At 36.4% G+C, this 18490-nt stretch overlaps 3 protein-coding genes across 6 annotated transcripts in view; 1 reads left to right on the top strand and 2 right to left on the bottom strand.

Moving 5' to 3' along the window:
- LOC107690481 (PR domain zinc finger protein 4-like) overlaps positions 1-5215 on the bottom strand; it is a 9327-nt gene extending 4112 nt beyond the window's left edge. Inside the window, exons 1-7 of one of the 2 annotated variants that reach the window (XM_016488839.1) lie at positions 5131-5215; positions 4738-4788; positions 4526-4641; positions 4225-4413; positions 1930-2694; positions 1708-1857; positions 400-518 (exon numbers count right to left, since the gene is read on the bottom strand). In XM_016488839.1, the coding sequence (XP_016344325.1) occupies positions 400-518; positions 1708-1857; positions 1930-2694; positions 4225-4413; positions 4526-4640 (1338 nt within the window). In that variant the 5' untranslated portion in view covers position 4641; positions 4738-4788; positions 5131-5215. Of the gene's footprint in view, positions 1-399; positions 519-1707; positions 1858-1929; positions 2695-4224; positions 4414-4525; positions 4642-4737; positions 4789-5126 lie in introns of both variants that reach the window. The other variant, XM_016488847.1, reaches the window with a different exon arrangement.
- Positions 5216-5580: 365 nt separating this feature from the next.
- LOC107690512 (26S protease regulatory subunit 7) lies at positions 5581-10556 on the top strand. Of its 3 annotated transcripts, XM_016488872.1 has the most exons (13): positions 5581-5776; positions 6083-6120; positions 6231-6312; positions 6408-6507; positions 7104-7179; positions 8208-8263; positions 8533-8605; positions 8690-8785; positions 8894-9058; positions 9150-9237; positions 9772-9974; positions 10082-10178; positions 10276-10556. In XM_016488872.1, the coding sequence occupies exons 1-13, from the start codon at positions 5707-5709 to the stop codon at positions 10431-10433; spliced, it is 1302 nt and encodes a 433-aa protein (XP_016344358.1). In that variant the 5' UTR covers positions 5581-5706; the 3' UTR covers positions 10434-10556. The 3 variants fall into 3 exon arrangements, with proteins under 3 accessions (XP_016344358.1, XP_016344370.1, XP_016344363.1); XM_016488884.1 differs by lacking the exons at positions 8208-8263; positions 8533-8605; positions 8690-8785; positions 8894-9058 and adding exons at positions 7505-7577; positions 7662-7757; positions 7866-8030 and having other exon boundaries at positions 7104-7235; XM_016488877.1 differs by lacking the exons at positions 8208-8263; positions 8533-8605; positions 8690-8785 and adding exons at positions 7505-7577; positions 7662-7757 and having other exon boundaries at positions 7104-7235.
- A 404-nt stretch (positions 10557-10960) lies between these two features.
- Positions 10961-18490, bottom strand: part of LOC107690535 (prestin-like) — a 21282-nt gene continuing 13752 nt past the window's right edge. Inside the window, exons 9-19 of the mRNA XM_016488894.1 lie at positions 16802-16949; positions 15289-15402; positions 15024-15101; positions 14704-14799; positions 14407-14513; positions 13751-13820; positions 13455-13547; positions 13170-13298; positions 12662-12874; positions 12198-12252; positions 10961-11608 (exon numbers count right to left, since the gene is read on the bottom strand). Of these exons, the coding sequence (XP_016344380.1) occupies positions 11487-11608; positions 12198-12252; positions 12662-12874; positions 13170-13298; positions 13455-13547; positions 13751-13820; positions 14407-14513; positions 14704-14799; positions 15024-15101; positions 15289-15402; positions 16802-16949 (1225 nt within the window). The 3' untranslated portion in view covers positions 10961-11486. The remainder of the gene's footprint in view (positions 11609-12197; positions 12253-12661; positions 12875-13169; positions 13299-13454; positions 13548-13750; positions 13821-14406; positions 14514-14703; positions 14800-15023; positions 15102-15288; positions 15403-16801; positions 16950-18490) is intronic.

The raw sequence follows: 18490 nt of genomic DNA on the forward strand, positions 1-18490 counted from the left end.
CATTTCCAGCGATACCGTTGACTTGATTGCAAAGATACTATTTAAACTGAGCTGGATGTTGACATCACTGAATTCAATGATGAACTGTCTTTAACTGAAAAATTTGTGTTTACTATTGTCATTTTGCATTATTGACACACTATTTTCCTAATTAATGCTGTTCAGTTGCTTTGACACAATCTGTATTGTTAAAAGCGCTATATAAATAAAGGTGACTTGACTTGACTTGACTTATCAATTTAATGCATCCTAGCTAAATACATATTACATTAATTTTTTATTTTTTTTTTAACTCGAAACCTTAGAACAGTAGTGTACATTCAAAACTGTATAAGTACAGATTTTAAAAAAAGTAAAATTGTTTGGCCAATTCACTTATATTAAAAATGTGGCAAGTACCTTCCATATTTGAGGAGTATCCTTATCAGACCAGTCTGTAAGTTCTACACTGCTACAGTGCTGTCCGACCATCGGCCCAAAACAGGTCCTGGAGGGTATGGTCTCTCTAGCAAACACACCTGAAGAAAACAAAAAGCGGCTTCAGCAATCACAACACAACAAAATCCGAAATTTTCAAAAGCAAATGGACTTCACTTCCAATTAACTACATTTAACAAGCTAACTGGTGAAGTCACTCACCCAAACATCGGTTAGATTTTATTTTAAGATGCCCTTGTTACAATCAAACGCATTAATTTGGACCAAAACATCTCTCTACTCAAAATCGGCAAGCAAAACTTAATTAAAAAAAAAATTAATAACAACATGCATTTACTATAGGGTTAGGGTTAGAATTAGGGTTTGCTTTAGGTTTAGTTGCACGTAATTATGCATAATTTACAGTTATTAATATAGTAAATACATGTAACGTTTAACAAGGACACTGTATAATGAAGTGTTACCCGAACATCTTCAACAACAATAAATGGAAAATAATTGTTTCTGACTACATTTTACCAGCAGTAAGATATTATATAACTAGATGTATAATTTATTAGAAGCATGTAGATTATTGGCCAATATTAGTGCTTTTTTAAAATTATTATTTAGCAGTATTAGTTCAAATTGGATATATATTGGACGATATCGGATATTTATTAGTGTATGCTAATTTCTAAATACCTTTGCCCTCATCTAATGCTTACTTACAGTTCATCTTTAAAAACACTAATAATTTAAGAACAGTATTAAGATGTAATTTATAGCAAATCTCAAAATGAATATACATTTTTTTTATACTGTAGACGTATTATTATTATGTTGTCTGAATTTACTTGTTCCCTACATTTAAAACTATTTTAATTCTAGGTTTTTATTTATTTATTTAAAAACATCAAAATAAATATCAACAAAACTTTAATATCAATGTATCCATACATATAATAATATACTACAACAACTACAGGCTACACTTTGTTTTACGGTGTCATTGTTACAGTACTACAGTACTAATTATACAAATTAGTACTATTAATATTAATTAACAATATGTACTTACTAGAAGGTTAGGGTTAGAATTAGGGTTTGGTTTAGGGTTAATTACTTGTATTTATGATATTGGATCATAAATACAAGCATAATCTATGGCATAATTTAAGCATAATTTACTGTTATTAATTTAGTAAGTACATGTAAAATGTTAAAAAGGACATTGCAAAATAAAGTGTTATTTAACTATATTGTGAGAATTGTATACAAAGCTTGTACCAATGGGCTCATCAGCTACAGAAATGCGGAGGCACAGGGGGCGGGGCAGAGAGAGGCGGGCTCTGCTCTGAATGGGTGTGTCTGGGATGAATGTGACAGGTCCATGCTCAGGGCAGTCCGACGGATATGACCGTTCACATAAAGTGCACCCTAAAAGACAAAAAAATACATCAGATTGGACCGAAATGCTTCCACTACTCAAAATCGGCACGCAAAACTTACATATGTTGAAGGCAGTGGCCATGTTTTCCTTGTTAGATGTTGAGTCTTCTAGTTGCAAGGTAGAGTTCACCAGCACCAGACTGTTGTCCGGTCCAAGAGACACTTCTGCAGTGATGGCTGACACGTTAACAGGCTCAAGTCCCATTCCTGAAGGTCCATGTAGAGATACTGGTTCTAGTTGAGCCTGTGGCATCATGGCCCCCGTGAGCACCACACTAACCACCCCAGAGTTCAGTTCTCCAGTGGAGTGCAAGGCTTCACTCAGCGTCCCTGGACCGCCTGCTCCTGTAGTGCTGGTTCCTACTCTGCCGCCCATGTGCTCCTGCTCCATCACCACCGGGAGCTCGAGACCTGCTCCATGCAGGGGCATAACAACTCCTGAGGAGTCCACACCTGCCAAACCCTCATGAGGCTGAGGTCTGGTACCTAGCTGCTGCTGGGTCTCTGCCACCACGACACCTTCCATGGTGGCCAAGTCTTCTTCCATTCCATCAGGAGACATCGGACTACTTACACGTGACTCCATGGTTAACCCGGTGGCGTCCAGCTGCACTTCGTGAGAGCCTCCTTGGTGGAGATCAGCCTGGCCTACAACCTGTCTTGTGTCTAGGGTCACCAGGCCTTGTTCTAGAGGGCCGCCGTGGCCGCTGTACAGGTCTAAGCCAGATGGGTTGTTGTTGGACACGGAAAGAGTCCCATCCATGTTAAGGCTGCTGGGATGAATGTACTGGGGAGGAGGACGATCTGCCAGATATGACAGAATACCTAGAGATTTAAAAACAAAACAAAAAAACAAGATATGTTTAAAGATATGTCAAAATATGTTTCAGCAGAAATAAAATATTTTATATGATATATTATTTCTGCCAACAATACAATTTAATTACAGCTTTAGAGCAAATTAAGGACACATAAATTACATTTTGTATTTATAGAATAAAAAAAATTCTGTATGTAAAAATGTATACTAAATGAGCTCAAAGTGCATTTTGGCAACAGTTTTTTTTTTAATATATAATTTTTTTAAATAAATTTAATTATTTAAAAATGTATTTAAACATTGATAATAAATGCTTAATTTGCTCTAAATCTTTAATAATGTAATGTATTTTTAGCAGAAATAATATATTCTATAAAAAATATTTGTTTCTGCCAACAAAAATTAATAAAAATGAATTTGCTCTAAAGCGTTACTTAAAATGTATTTTAACAGAAATAGAATATTTTTTTAAATATAAGATTTCTACCAATAATACATTTAATTAACGCAAATTATCTACATATAAAACACATTTTTAATATAGATGGGTTTTTTTTTTAATAAATTTCTATATTTAAAAATGGATTTTAAATGAGCTCAATTTGCTTTAAAGCACAAGTTAAATGTATTTTGGCAGAAATTAAATATTTAAATATACTTTTTAAAAATACATTTCTATATTTAAAAAATGTATTTAAATTAACTTAATTTTTCTAAAGCTTTATATAGAATGCACTGCAAATTAAGCATATTAAAAAAAATATTTAGACTTTTTTCATAATATTTAATCTCTCTGTTTGACAAAAAGTGGAACAGTGAATCCAGGATCCTTGCAAAAATTGTTAAAGGTCCCATGGCATGAAAATTTCACTTTATGAGGTTTTTTAACATTAATATGAGTTCCCCTAGCCTGCCTATGGTCCCCCAGTGGCTAGAAATGGCGATAGGTGTAAACCGAGCCCTGGGTATCCTGCTTTGCCTTTGAGAGAATGAAAGCTCAGATGGCCCAATCCGGAATCTTCCCTTTATGTCGTCATACGGGGAAAGGTTACCTCCCCTTTCTCTGCTTTGCCCGCCCAGAGAATTTGGCCCGCCCATGAGAAAATAAGCTACTACCGTGCAAGGTGAGCGCAATATTTTTTTTTCCTAGAGAGACATCATGGCTTGCAGCATGGCAGTTGCCCCGCCTCTCTCCTCCTCATTAGCATTTAAAGCTACAGACACAGAAATGGCACGTCCTAAGGAGAGCTCATTGTGGGACTGGCTCGTAGTGGCTGAAATTCTGCACCAAGGCTGAATTTCGGGAAAGAGACTTCAGATACAGTACTAGGGACCACTTAGGCCTATATAAAAGCATCTAAAAAGCAGCATGTCATGGGACCTTTAAGATATGTTATGTTAGTTATTAATATAAGATATTATACTGTATTATTAAGAAATTCTAGATTTGTCGTACATCAGGGGAATCCCTGGGTCCAAAAAGATGGTCAGCCCCTGGTTTAAAGTACACCTTAACAGTTTTTCTGTAACATTACCTGGAAGGATATGTCGGAAGTAGCTGCTCTCCAGGTGTGGGTATGGAGGAGGTGGTAATGTATAATTTCTCTCTGGAAGGCCACACATAACACCTCTGTCCCCTAAAGGTCCCATGGGTAACATCAGGGACAGTGCAGAAGGAAGAGGCCCAATTGATGGACCCAAGCTGGGTATAGCGACTGGCATGCCTGAAATAAAGCCAGAAAGTGTTACTTCTCCATACATTAAAGTTCCCACACCATACCAAACAAATCTCATGCCAACATATGTATACACATGAAGAGGCATTCGAGTCCTGACCTGGAGTGGTGATGGGATTGTGTGTTGGGGATGTGGAGAGGCCGAGGTGACTTGCACTCACAGGCGGCACACTGAGCTGGTCCATGCCCACTGGGCTGAGGTTCATGTCATTCATGCTGAACAGAAGAAATGTTATTGCATTTGAAATACAACTCATATATTATTGTGCTTGTGCAGAAACAGACGTGTGATTAAATGATATGTTTGTTTACCTGACAGCACAGATCACTTAAGGCATTGATGTGATGGATGCATTCTAGGATCTGGAAAAGGGAAGGATTCATCTTTTTAGTAATTAAAACATTTAGTTTAGATCACAACATTCTATCATCAGCCTCTTTAAGACAGGTTTTATAGTCATTCTGGCTATTAATTTTCTTGACAAGTATAACGAAATACTAATAACTCATAATAAATACAAATATTATCTACGTAATATTCAAAGAAATATGTAACCAGCCATCGACAAGAAAGAGCCAATAATGCAGCCAGTGTTTGAAGCTACTGAGTTAGCCAGTTAACTCGCCTAAGAGAAATGCAATAACAGAAGGTGCTCATCTCAAGGTGTTTATATTATTTAAAAGACAAACAAATAATTGACCTACTATAAAGGGCAAATATTAATCCTTCCGTGGAAGATTTGTGGTATGAAAACAATAACATGGCTAAAGGCAAACAGTGTGTGACTCAAGGCGGGGTTATGTTTCAAAATAAGAGTCCCTCAATTTGCTCCGTCAATACAAACAAGCCAGACTGATTCATTGGTTGATTTACGTTTGTATTTATTTATTTAATTAATATATAATATAAACTACTATAGATAACCAATAATAGTGTGGGGGAAAAAATGTGGAACGGATTAAAATACACTAATAGGTAAAATGCCAAATTAGGTACACAACATTTCAAATAATGATTACAAAAAATAATTATTTGAAATTTTTTATGAAAAGTTCAAATATTTGTAAGGGTAGAAATGGCTCTCTTTCTGCCTGTATGACCACAAAGGCAGAATTGTTTGGGGAAATCTAACTTTTAATTTGAAATATAATACCAGTCTCCGGTATCCTTGCGCGCCGGAACAGAAAAGCGCTGTGACTGTTCGTCTGAAAACCTGCTGCGTAATCTCGCTTCTAGAGTCACTAACCGAATTTATTACAAAGAACAAAAAAAAAGCAGTCATGCCTGATTATTTAGGAGCCGAGCAACGCAAAATAAAAGAAGAGGAGAAAGAAGACAAACCAATCCGAGGTATTATTTGCGAGGACTTTCTGGTGGAGTTTAAATTAAATTAATTAGCAGACAGATTAGCATTTGGTGACTAGCCGCTCTGCAGTTGAAATTTGTTAACAAAAGCCGAATCAACTAAACTAAAACTATTTCAATGTTGTTGTTTTTTTTTTTGTCATTGTTTCAGACTTTATTTCACTTATTTACGCTACCGTTCATTATATGAGTTGTCAGATGTCTCAGTATTAGTTACGTCAGTCTGTATTAGCCTGTAATTTATGCATATCTCATTTATTTATCTGTCTTGACCTGTGTTTTATTTCTCAGCGTTGGATGAAGGAGATATTGCACTCCTGAAAACCTATGTAAGTATTAGTACTAAAAAGATGACTGTTTGACATTCAGATGGACTTCATTTAGTATAAGTTATAGCAATGTTATTGTAATTAATTCACTGTGTTTTGATTGTGAATAGGGCCAAAGCACGTATTCTAGACAGATTAAACAAGTGGAAGATGATATTCAACAGCTTCTGAAGAAGATAAATGAGCTCACAGGTAAGTGCGCTGTCATTGCGTTGTGGGAAATTAATTTTATGGATCACTGCTTTGTAAAGCACATGCATTGATGCTGTATTTTGTGTGTCTTGCAGGTATTAAAGAGTCTGATACAGGTCTGGCTCCTCCAGCACTATGGGATCTGGCTGCAGACAAACAGACTCTACAGAGTGAACAGCCACTGCAGGTGGCCAGGTATGAGAGAGGACGAGAACGTTTCGGTTATTAAGGGTTACCTTTAAAGAAATGGATTATTTGCTTATAATATACAACCTTTTTAAAATAAATAATGCTATTATTCAGTAGTGATGCATTAAATTGATTATAAGTGACACTAAAACATTTAGGATGTTTCAAAAGATTTCTATTTAAACAAATGCTGTTCTTTTGAATTTCTATTCATCAAAAAATCCTGTTTTTTTTATGTTTCCACAAAAAACATTAAGCAGCACAACTGGTTTCAAAATGTATAATACTAAGAAATTTTTCTTGAGCATTAATCCGGCATATTATAATTATTTCTGACCGATTGTGTAAGATGAAGACTGAAGAAATGGCTGCTGAAAATTCAGCTTTATTTTAAATTGTAATATTTCACAATACTACAGTTCGTCCTGTGTTTATGATCAAATAAATGCAGCCTTTGTAAGTGTAAGAAAACTTTTTTTTTAAATAAATCTTACTGACACCAGACCTTTCAGTGGTATCGTATGTTATAAAGTGGTTGAATGATATGTAGATCAGTATCAGCCATTAAAAAAACTCATATCTATGTTTTTATTTGTTCATAGATGCACCAAGATAATCAACTCTGACTCTGAGGATCCAAAGTACATTATTAATGTGAAACAGTTTGCCAAGTTTGTGGTGGACCTGAGCGATCAGGTCGCTCCAACTGACATTGAGGAAGGGATGAGGGTTGGGTAAGCAGGAAATAATAGATCAGACATTTCTATATTTACTTAAACTTTTCAGCTTGTATCTAAAAGAGTTGCGTTCTAATAATAATAATTTATGCATTTAGCAGACGCTTTTATCCAAAGCGACTTACAGTGCTTTAAGGCTATACATTTTTTCCCAGTATGTGTGTTCCCTGGGAATTGAACCCACGATCTTTTGCGCTGCTAACACGATGCTCTACCACTGAGCCACAGGAACGTTATTATTAACAGCGTTCTGTATCTGTTAACAGGGTTGACAGGAATAAATATCAGATCCATATTCCACTGCCACCCAAAATTGATCCTACTGTGACTATGATGCAGGTACAAAACAGCTTAGGCTGCTTGGGATCATGAACATTAGGCAAGGCAAAACTGCAGGAATAATTATGCACTGTACATAAATAGGTGGAGGAGAAGCCTGATGTAACCTACAGTGATGTTGGAGGCTGCAAAGAGCAGATCGAGAAGTTGAGAGAAGTGGTTGAGACCCCTCTGCTCCATGTGAGTCATGACTACATCCAAATGTACCCATTAAAAATAAACGGTAGATATTACATGTCTGAAATACTACTTAATTTCGAAAATCAATCTCTATCTTCCTAATTCCAGCCTGAGCGCTTTGTGAACCTGGGTATTGAGCCTCCAAAGGGTGTTTTGCTGTTCGGGCCACCCGGTACAGGGAAAACCCTGTGTGCTCGAGCTGTGGCTAACCGCACCGATGCCTGCTTCATCAGAGTCATCGGATCCGAGCTGGTTCAGAAGTATGTTGGAGAGGTACGTGCCTTTTCTATCAAGCTGTTAAAAAAATAGGTGATTAAGTGCATGAAAAAATCTGTATAACAACATGTTTTTGTGTCAAATCCAGGGTGCCAGGATGGTTCGTGAACTGTTTGAGATGGCAAGGACCAAGAAAGCCTGTCTGATCTTCTTTGACAGTTTGCCAAGTTTGTGGTGGACCTGAGCGATCAGGTCGCTCCAACTGACATTGAGGAAGGGATGAGGGTTGGGTAAGCAGGAAATAATAGATCAGACATTTCTATATTTACTTAAACTTTTCAGCTTGTATCTAAAAGAGTTGCGTTCTAATAATAATAATTTATGCATTTAGCAGACGCTTTTATCCAAAGCGACTTACAGTGCTTTAAGGCTATACATTTTTTCCCAGTATGTGTGTTCCCTGGGAATTGAACCCACGATCTTTTGCGCTGCTAACACGATGCTCTACCACTGAGCCACAGGAACGTTATTATTAACAGCGTTCTGTATCTGTTAACAGGGTTGACAGGAATAAATATCAGATCCATATTCCACTGCCACCCAAAATTGATCCTACTGTGACTATGATGCAGGTACAAAACAGCTTAGGCTGCTTGGGATCATGAACATTAGGCAAGGCAAAACTGCAGGAATAATTATGCACTGTACATAAATAGGTGGAGGAGAAGCCTGATGTAACCTACAGTGATGTTGGAGGCTGCAAAGAGCAGATCGAGAAGTTGAGAGAAGTGGTTGAGACCCCTCTGCTCCATGTGAGTCATGACTACATCCAAATGTACCCATTAAAAATAAACGGTAGATATTACATGTCTGAAATACTACTTAATTTCGAAAATCAATCTCTATCTTCCTAATTCCAGCCTGAGCGCTTTGTGAACCTGGGTATTGAGCCTCCAAAGGGTGTGCTGCTGTTCGGGCCCCCTGGTACAGGGAAAACCCTGTGTGCACGAGCTGTGGCTAACCGTACTGATGCCTGCTTCATCAGAGTCATCGGATCCGAGCTGGTTCAGAAGTATGTTGGAGAGGTACGTGCCTTTTCTATCAAGCTGTTAAAAAAATAGGTGATTAAGTGCATGAAAAAATCTGTATAACAACATGTTTTTGTGTCAAATCCAGGGTGCCAGGATGGTTCGTGAACTGTTTGAGATGGCAAGGACCAAGAAAGCCTGTCTGATCTTCTTTGATGAAATTGATGCCATTGGAGGTAAAATCTGATGCTAGTCATGGTCAGATGATTTCGGCTCCTTTTGGCGGTCTCAAACTGTGTGGCTTGTGGTTTTGGGGGCAAAGTAGGACAAAGTAGCGCATTTCTGTGTGAATAGCCCCTTATTATATTTAAAGGGATAGTCAACTCAAAAATGAAAATTCTATAATAATTTACTCACCCTCATATTGTTCCAAATTTGTAAGACTTATGTTCTGACTGAAAACAAAAAAATATTTTGAACAATGTTGGTAACCAAACAGTTTTGTTTCGCATTAATATCCCTTCTACGGACAGAAACCACAATGGAAGCCAATAGGAACTGTAACTGGTTACCAACATTCTTCAGAATATCTTTTGTTTGTGTTCAGCACAAGAAAGAAATGCATTAAGGTTTGGAACAACGTGAGGGTGAATAAATGGCAGAACTTGAACTCTCGGTGGGACTGTCCCTTTAAAATGTTAGCTTTTGTTTTTGTCTAAGAGTTTTAATCTTTAAGTCTCCATTATTATGCTTATGCTGCTCTCCTACAGGTGCTCGTTTTGATGATGGAGCTGGAGGAGATAATGAAGTGCAGAGAACTATGCTGGAGCTGATCAACCAGCTGGACGGATTCGATCCCAGAGGAAACATTAAAGTCCTGATGGCCACCAACAGACCAGACACCCTGGATCCTGCTCTGATGAGACCCGGCCGACTGGACAGGAAGATTGAGTTCAGCCTGCCTGACTTGGAAGTGAGTGTTAGCTACAATAGTGACAAAATAGCTACCATTTACTGGCTAAAGATAGACATGGTATAATATCACATTCTAATAGATATTTAAATGTGCTCTGTTTCTAGGGACGTACTCACATCTTCAAGATTCATGCCCGCTCTATGAGTGTGGAAAGAGATATCCGCTTTGAACTTCTTGCACGTCTCTGTCCAAACAGCACAGGTGAGTTCACACAATTGAAATAATATTTGCATAAGCCTAAACATGGAGGCCTTGCAAGCTATAGTTAACATTGCTAACTGTGTTTTTCTTCTCTCAGGTGCTGAGATTCGCAGCGTGTGTACAGAGGCAGGAATGTTTGCCATCAGAGCTCGTAGAAAAATTGCTACAGAGAAAGACTTTCTGGAGGCTGTGAACAAGGTCATCAAATCCTACGCCAAATTCAGCGCCACCCCTCGCTATATGACTTACAACTAAATGGTTTTCCTCTTATGTGCTTTTTCCTCACTTAAATGTTTTCTGCCTGATAATTCAAGGATTCTCATGTGTCTTGTCACTTTTCTTGTGATATCAATGATTAAATAAAAACATTTATCCTTAGTATATGTCCTCTTTTTTTGCTTATTAAAAAATATTTTCCCTTCAGGTTAGGTATACTGTTATACAATATGTAATAAATTAGTGGTAAATATAGAAAATTATATAAATAGGCACTTTTAAGGAATAAACATTTAATAATTTAGAGTATTGATTTTCATTTATTATACAATATCTTAAATCCACACCAACATAAAAAGACAATAAAATGCACCACATTATATGCAGTTGCAACTGATTGTTGATGTTTTTGAGGGTGGTGGGGGGGACCTAAAACAATACAATAAATATTTGGCAAGCATTTTCTCAGAAACATCCGATTAAATTATATCATGAAATGGAAAGCAGCATCTTTGCCAACAGTGCAATTATGTGATCAGGTCTAAAAATATTTAACATCTTAGCTCTTTTTTTACTGAATACTATAGCCAGATGACAAACAGTAGACTTTCAAAAAATATTAAAAATTAAATACAGCGAAAAGAAAAACTAGCACATGGTGAACAATTGTAAAACAATTTCTATCAATAAAATAAGTTTACTGGAATGTCAATAAAATATTTAGACCAGTGCTAAGAAATAAACACTGGGCAAGAATCCATCTACACTAATTGCACTTAAAAGAACTGAAGGTACAGAGTGTTTTACAGCCGTCAGTAACAAATGGCGGTGGAGCTTAAGATTATGGTCAGTGCAATAAAACAACACCACCAATCATATTAAGCTCAACATTTGCTGGTATATTCACATTAAATAAAGTGTTTCCATCTAAAACATTTTGGCTTGCTCACTGCTAAAATGTTCCCAGTCTCCTCTCTTTATCATGATATCCAAAAGTGATATCTATTACTAAAGTGACTAAGGAGTAACAGTACTTGTGCTCGTTTCAGTACGACTCTATCCATATTCTGCCACTCAGTTTGGTCTGTGTGCTCACTGGACATCCCTCGAGTGCTTACAATGCAACACTGCGTCATGAATGGTGGGGAAAATGAGGTCAGGGGTCACGGGCTCACAGAAGAATTTTAGTGTCCTGAGATCAGAGACAAGGGTCCCTGCACAACACAAACATATAAAAGGTCTTACAAGGATCTTAGGAAAGAATTCATTAGTTAAATTAATATATAGTAACATTATAGTAAAATTGTTAAATGTTAAAGTAAATATTAGTTTGACTTGTCCACATGACCGTTTTAGTTCCAACTCTAGGTGGAGATGTTTCCCACATTAAACAGATATATCAGAATGAACTTTAACCTACATAAAGCATATGAACTCTGGTGGAGTTCAATCATATTATATTATAGAAATGTATATATGTATAAACGTAATTAATTACTCACTAATACATCAGTATTAGTTAAAAAAGATTATTATATTAGACAACAACAGCCAAATTGCCTGAATAAAACATGTCAGAAATAACAATTAAAAAAAAGTCCCAAAAAATAACCCAAACACATGATGTGGGGAAAAAAATAATACATTAGATTATAGAAATGTATATTATAGAATATATTATAGGAGACGTATATACACATGTATACATTTTATTAACTACTGCTACATCCAGCAAGTCAGAACTCTGATGTTCAAATATTATTGTAAATATATATCTATGTAAAAATGAAAGCAATTACTTACTGCTACATCCAGCAAGCACAACTTTCACGTCGACTGTTGCAAACTCCTTTATCACCTGCAGAAAAAAAAAAGAGAGGAACCATTCCAAAACTTATAACCACAATGACTCAATATGGTTTGTACAATGTTGTGTACTGAGGTGTTCAGAGTGCATTTAGGTCGCTGGATCTATGGTATTTTGTATTCATTGAGCAAATATCATGAATCAGACCACTTAAGTAATAGCACACCCTTTCTCAACAAGCCATGTCATATCAATAGTGCAAACAATGAGGGAAATGTAACCGGTTGAAGTTTAATATTAAGAGTTAATATTCCCAAAATATGAGAAATTGTAAAACTGATGTAATAAAAAAAAAAACTGCTCAATTTGCAACAGCACAACGTGTGGTCTAATGTATTAAGCCAGATCTCACTAATCAGTCCTTAAGTGCCTTCTTTGAGCATAAAAGCTGTTGACTTACTGATTTAATGGTTTTGGCTCCTACAGAGTCAATAAAGTTAACAGGAGTAAAGTCCAGTATGATGGTGTGAATGGGGGTCAGACGCTGCAGAAAGAAGTCGTCCTCAGATTCAGACTCAGTGTGGTTCTCAGTCATCTGGCCATTGGTATACACATGATCCATCTGCTTCTTCGCCCCAGCCACCACCTCATGAGTGATGCCCAGCTCCACATCCTGTTGGGACACCACAGAACATGTCAGTCACTCGTGTAATCAGACATGTTGCATCACTAAGCCACCACATTGCATGGAAAGATTTCACAGAAGAAGCTTTAAGCTACAGTGTTTTGTTCTGAAATGTTGAGATTGTATGGTTTAATGTGCATAGATCTGAAATAACATATAGCTTGCAAACTTCCAACATTGGTACTCCATGCCGAGGTTCAAATATTTGTGTAAAGGATAAAAAGACTTCACTGACAAGGTCACAGATAAAATACATTTAGATGAAAAAAAATAAACATCATACCAATAAGACAACTGCATTTTTCTTTACTGGAGAGCAGTGGTTTACAGCCTTCCTCTCCCCATTGTCTCTTTTCGCATATTTTAGCTGTGATTTCCTGGCAGCTAGCAGTTTTGCAGGGTCAATTCCAGTCTGTAGTCATAAAAAGTCAAATGTACAGAACTTTATGAAGCCTGCTGCTTATGGGAATATCTCTACAACGTACAACGTATGTTTAATAAATACTCAAGAACAGAACCATAAAACACAAAATATTTTAAGATAATAACTTTAAGCATTTGGTCTCACCTTTGCCTTGAGGGCGCTGACATACAGGTCACTGTTTGCAAAGTATATGGAAGTATTGGACTGAAAAATCTTAATCCCTGAGCATTCCTCAGCCTTGAGAAAGAGAACAAACAGCAGATAAGAGGACAAAGACTATGGTCGAAAAAAATCAGGATTAAATCAGGCCTAATTGGATGCCTGTGACTACAAAAAGCTTGTGAACAGCACTTTTGGAATGGAGCAAGCTAATGTTAAGGATCTAGGTTATCAGTGATGATGTTACGATGGTTTAATGTATTTTAAAAGAACTGTCTCACCTCTTCATACTCATCCACGTCAAAGTACAATCCTGTATCTGGGATTTGTCCAAGAAGAGCATTTTTAGGGCTTAAAATAAAACAATAAGATCTGAATTAGACATTTCCTTTGGCAAATACGAAAGTAATAACAAGGTCAAAATAATTTAAAGATGATCCATAATCCAAAAATGCATTGAATAAGAAATATGAACATATAGAAATAAATATACAATATATTATTTTTCTAATTATATAGTAAAAATACTTTTAAAAAAAGAATAATAAAATTCAGATTTATTTTTTATAAAATACTACATTTAAATTAATATTAAAAAAAAACTGGGGAAGCTGACTGATGAAATATTAAATATATGGATAAGTAAAATATCAGGTTTCATGCTGATCTATTGTATTTCAGTTGTTTTGCATCAATTGCCAGTATAGCAGTACGAATACATCATATAAATCTCATATGTAAACACATTATAAATTATTTCATAAATACTTGACTGATTATGTATTTTTTATATATTATTAATACATTTCATAAAATAAATGTATTAATAAAAAAACTATTTGAATTCAATATCAAGATTTCATATTCAAAGACAGGAAAAAACAAGGGTTTTCATGCTGAATTTTGGCATCAATTGGCATCAGAGCAGTAAGATTACCACTGTGTTCTGTAAATAACTGTGAGTATGGCAAAGCCCATGGCAACCACCAGACCATAATCCAGACCCAGAAGAACGGATGCGAAAAAGGACACCAGCCAAATTGCCTAAAGAAAACATGTCAGACATTAACAACAACAAAACCAAATTTCACCATGTCCCAAAAAATGAAGTTCGAGTCGAACGTTTAAAAAGAGAAATTAAAAGAAAAGAGATTTAATTTAATATTTTAAAAAGATAGTAATTGGTAAAAACAGTATGATGAACACAACCAAATGAAGTGCCTCTGACACTCACCAGTTCAATCTTGCTGGTTCTCCATAATGCAGGAATGTCTTTCATTTGCTTAAACATCCCCAGGAGATTGACCATGATGATAGCAGCCAACACTGTCTAATGAGAGTACAAAGACGACACTAATAAACACCATCTGATCTCTGACCTTTGTCGTTTTGCACTAAGAATGCTTATGTTCTGCCAAGAGGGCTTGGGGTAGCAAATCAATGTCCTTTGTGCTTTCCAAAAAAGACCAAACATTTTAAGTCAATTTCTTTTATTAATTTTTGCACCAAATCAATGAGCTCCATGACAAGCGTATCAGATAGCACTTCACTTACTGTAGGTAATGGCTGAAAGACAAATCCAATGGCCACCACCACCAGTAGCACAAGTAGAGACGCCAAGAGTCCTGCAATCTGCAGACCAACATTAACATAATTAAATTGAGTCTTTCAGGAGGCACGACTGTCTTATCTTATCTTTATGGTTTTATGGCAGTGATATAGTCACTGAGAATGAGGTTATTATTATGCAATCACCAACTGCATTCATATGTACATAATGTCACCGATATGGCATCTAACACAAACAAGTCTCACTTACTTCAGTATGTCCTCCTGTGCTCTCCTGTACCAGGCTGCGAGACATTGAGGCGGTAACGGCAAACGTGTGAAAGAATGAACTCATAAAATTACAAAGTCCCAGGGCGATGAGCTCCTACAGTCACATTCAACACAAAATGACTTCATTAGACCATATGCTTATATTTCAGGTTTGTAAAAATATTAAAATTGTTGAATAACTGCTGTGGCTTCAAAAACTTTGGTCCATGCGATTTGTAATCATAATAGCTCACACTGTATAGAGCCTATTTTACATACTGAGCATAATATACACTACCATAAGATTTTTTTTTTTCCTGTTAAGAAATTAATACTTTTCATTCAGGAAGGATGCATTAAATTGATCAAAAGGGACAGTAAATATATTTCTAATGTTACCAAAAACATATATTTCAAATAAATGATGTTCTTTTTCACTTTCTATTCATCAAAGAATTATGAAAAAATTAAAATATCTGTTTCTATGAAAATAAATACAATAATAATTAATAATAATAATAATAATAATAATAATAATAAAGTGACAACATTGATGATAAGAAATATTTCCTGAGCACCAAATCAGCATATTAGAATGATTTCTGAAGGATCAGAATACTGAAGTAATGGCTGCTTTACCATCACAGGAATAAATTACATTTTAAAATATATTCAAATAGCAAACAGCTATTCTAAATTGTAATAATATTTCACAATAGTGCTGTTTTTATGGCATTTTTGATCAAATAAATGCAGCCTTATTGAGAATAAAGAGACTTCTTCCAAAAACAAATAAAAAGCTTATAACCCAACTTTTGAATGGTAGTGTACATGTAAATATACTGTAGATATAGTAAGAGTATTATGTCAGCATGCCATTCAGAACATAGCCCTGATTTTTTTATATAAACAGAAATTCAGAAAGTTACTGTCGGCATGCTCATTGAGGAACTTGGCTCCTCACACAAAAGTTTGGTCCTAAAAAGACAAACTGGTGAGTTACTGAGGTCACAATCCATCTCTATTATTGTAGTTCACTTAAGCATGCCACTTTACATAATGTTGTCCCATATGAACTTTCCCTGCAATTAGTACTACTATAAGTCACTTTGGACAAAAGGATCTACTAAATGGCAAGTAACTAAGTAACTGCAGGGTCTGGCTGATTTAGACATTCAGCTGCAACTTAAAGCCATAGAAACCAAAATAAAGGACAGCTGAATAAAACACATGTCCCTGCCTCTAAGAAACACATATTCAAATCACTTTGACAATGAAGAATGGCACAACTGAATTAGATACAGTGTAGCAGCATATCTATCGTTCAAACCTAACAAACTTCTTTTTGTGAATTTGTTGCTTGAAAAATATGATTGTTTTATCTTTCTTCCAAGTAAATGCCTCTTGGTTTGATATTTTGCCTTATAACGCAATATTGCATATTACATTTTTAAGTAGGACCAATATACAAGGTGGAACTATGACATTTACAGACATTTTATTTTATTCTCTACCTGATTTCCGTCCACACTGTAGCCATGCTTAAGAGCAAAGATCTTGGCTAATGATATTGCAATCGAGAAGCCAACAACAGCTATAGCGAAGGCGTCTGGGAAGAGGCTAGGAAAGACAGAGAAGTCTGGAATCTTGGGTGGCAACAACCTTAAAACAAAACATTAAGGAAGAAATATTAAAATGTAAACATTTGTAAAAATGTAAACCATTTCAGTTTGGTATATACACTACCGCTCAAAAGTTTGGGATCAGTAAGACTTATGTTTTTTTAAAGAGGACTCATATGCTCATCAAGGCTGAATTTATTTGATCAAAAATACGGAAAAAAACAGTAATCTTGCAAAATGTTATTACAATATAAAATAATGGTTTCTATTTTAATATCCTTTAAAATATAATTTATTTCTGTGATGCAAAGCTAAATTTCCATCAGCCATTACTCCAGTATAAAGTGTCACATGATCCTTAAGAATTCATTCTAATATGCGGATTTACAGTGGGTACGGAAAGTATTCAGACCCCCTTAAATTTTTCACTCTTTGTTATATTGCAGCCATTTGCTAAAATCATTTAAGTTAATTTTTTTTCCTCATTAATGTACACACAGCACCCCATATTGACAGAAAAACACAGAATTGTTGACATTTTTGCAGATTTATTAAAAAATAAAAACTGAAATATCACATGGTCCTAAGTATTCAGACCCTTTGCTGTGACACTCATATATTTAACTCAGGTGCTGTCCATTTCTTCTGATCATCCTTGAGATGGTTCTACACCTTCATTTGAGTCCAGCTGTGTTTGATTATACTGATTGGACTTGATTAGGAAAGCCACACACCTGTCTATATAAGACCTTACAGCTCACAGTGCATGTCAGAGCAAATGAGAATCATGAGGTCAAAGGAACTGCCTGAAGAGCTCAGAGACAGAATTGTGGCAAGGCACAGATCTGACCAAGGTTACAAAAAAATTTCTGCTGCACTTAAGGTTCCTAAGAGCACAGTGGCCTCCATAATCCTTAAATGGAAGACGTTTGGGACGACCAGAACCCTTCCTAGAGCTGGCCGTCCGGCCAAACGGAGCTATCAGGGGAGAAGAGCCTTGGTGAGAGAGGTAAAGAAGAACCCAAAGATCACTGTGGCTGAGCTCCAGAGATGCAGTCAGGAGATGGGAGAAAGTTGTAGAAAGCCAACCATCACTGCAGCCCTCCACCAGCCGGGGCTTTATGGCAGAGTGGCCCGACAGAAGCCTCTCCTCAGTGCAAGACACACGAAAGCCCGCATGGAGTTTGCTAAAAAAACACCTGAAGGACTCCAAGAGGGTGAGAAATAAGATTCTCTGGTCTGATAAGACCAAGATAGAACTTTTTGGCCTTAACTCTAAGCGGTATGTGTGGAGAAAACCAGACACTGCTCATCACCTGTCCAATACAGGCCCAACAGTGAAGCATGGTGGTGGCACCATCATGCTGTGGGGGTGTTTTTCAGCTACAGGGACAGGACGACTGGTTGCAATCAAGGGAAAGATGAATGCGGCCAAGTAAGGGATATCCTGGACGAAAACCTTCGCCAGAGTGCTCAGGACCTCAGACTGAGCCGAAGGTTTACCTTCCAACAAGACAATGACCATAAGCACACAGCTAAAATAACGAAGGACTGGCTTCACAACAACTCTGTGACTGTTCT

Source organism: Sinocyclocheilus anshuiensis, unplaced genomic scaffold, assembly GCF_001515605.1.
Source record: "Sinocyclocheilus anshuiensis isolate Anshui unplaced genomic scaffold, SAMN03320099.WGS_v1.1 scaffold641, whole genome shotgun sequence".
Taxonomy (NCBI): domain Eukaryota; kingdom Metazoa; phylum Chordata; class Actinopteri; order Cypriniformes; family Cyprinidae; genus Sinocyclocheilus; species Sinocyclocheilus anshuiensis.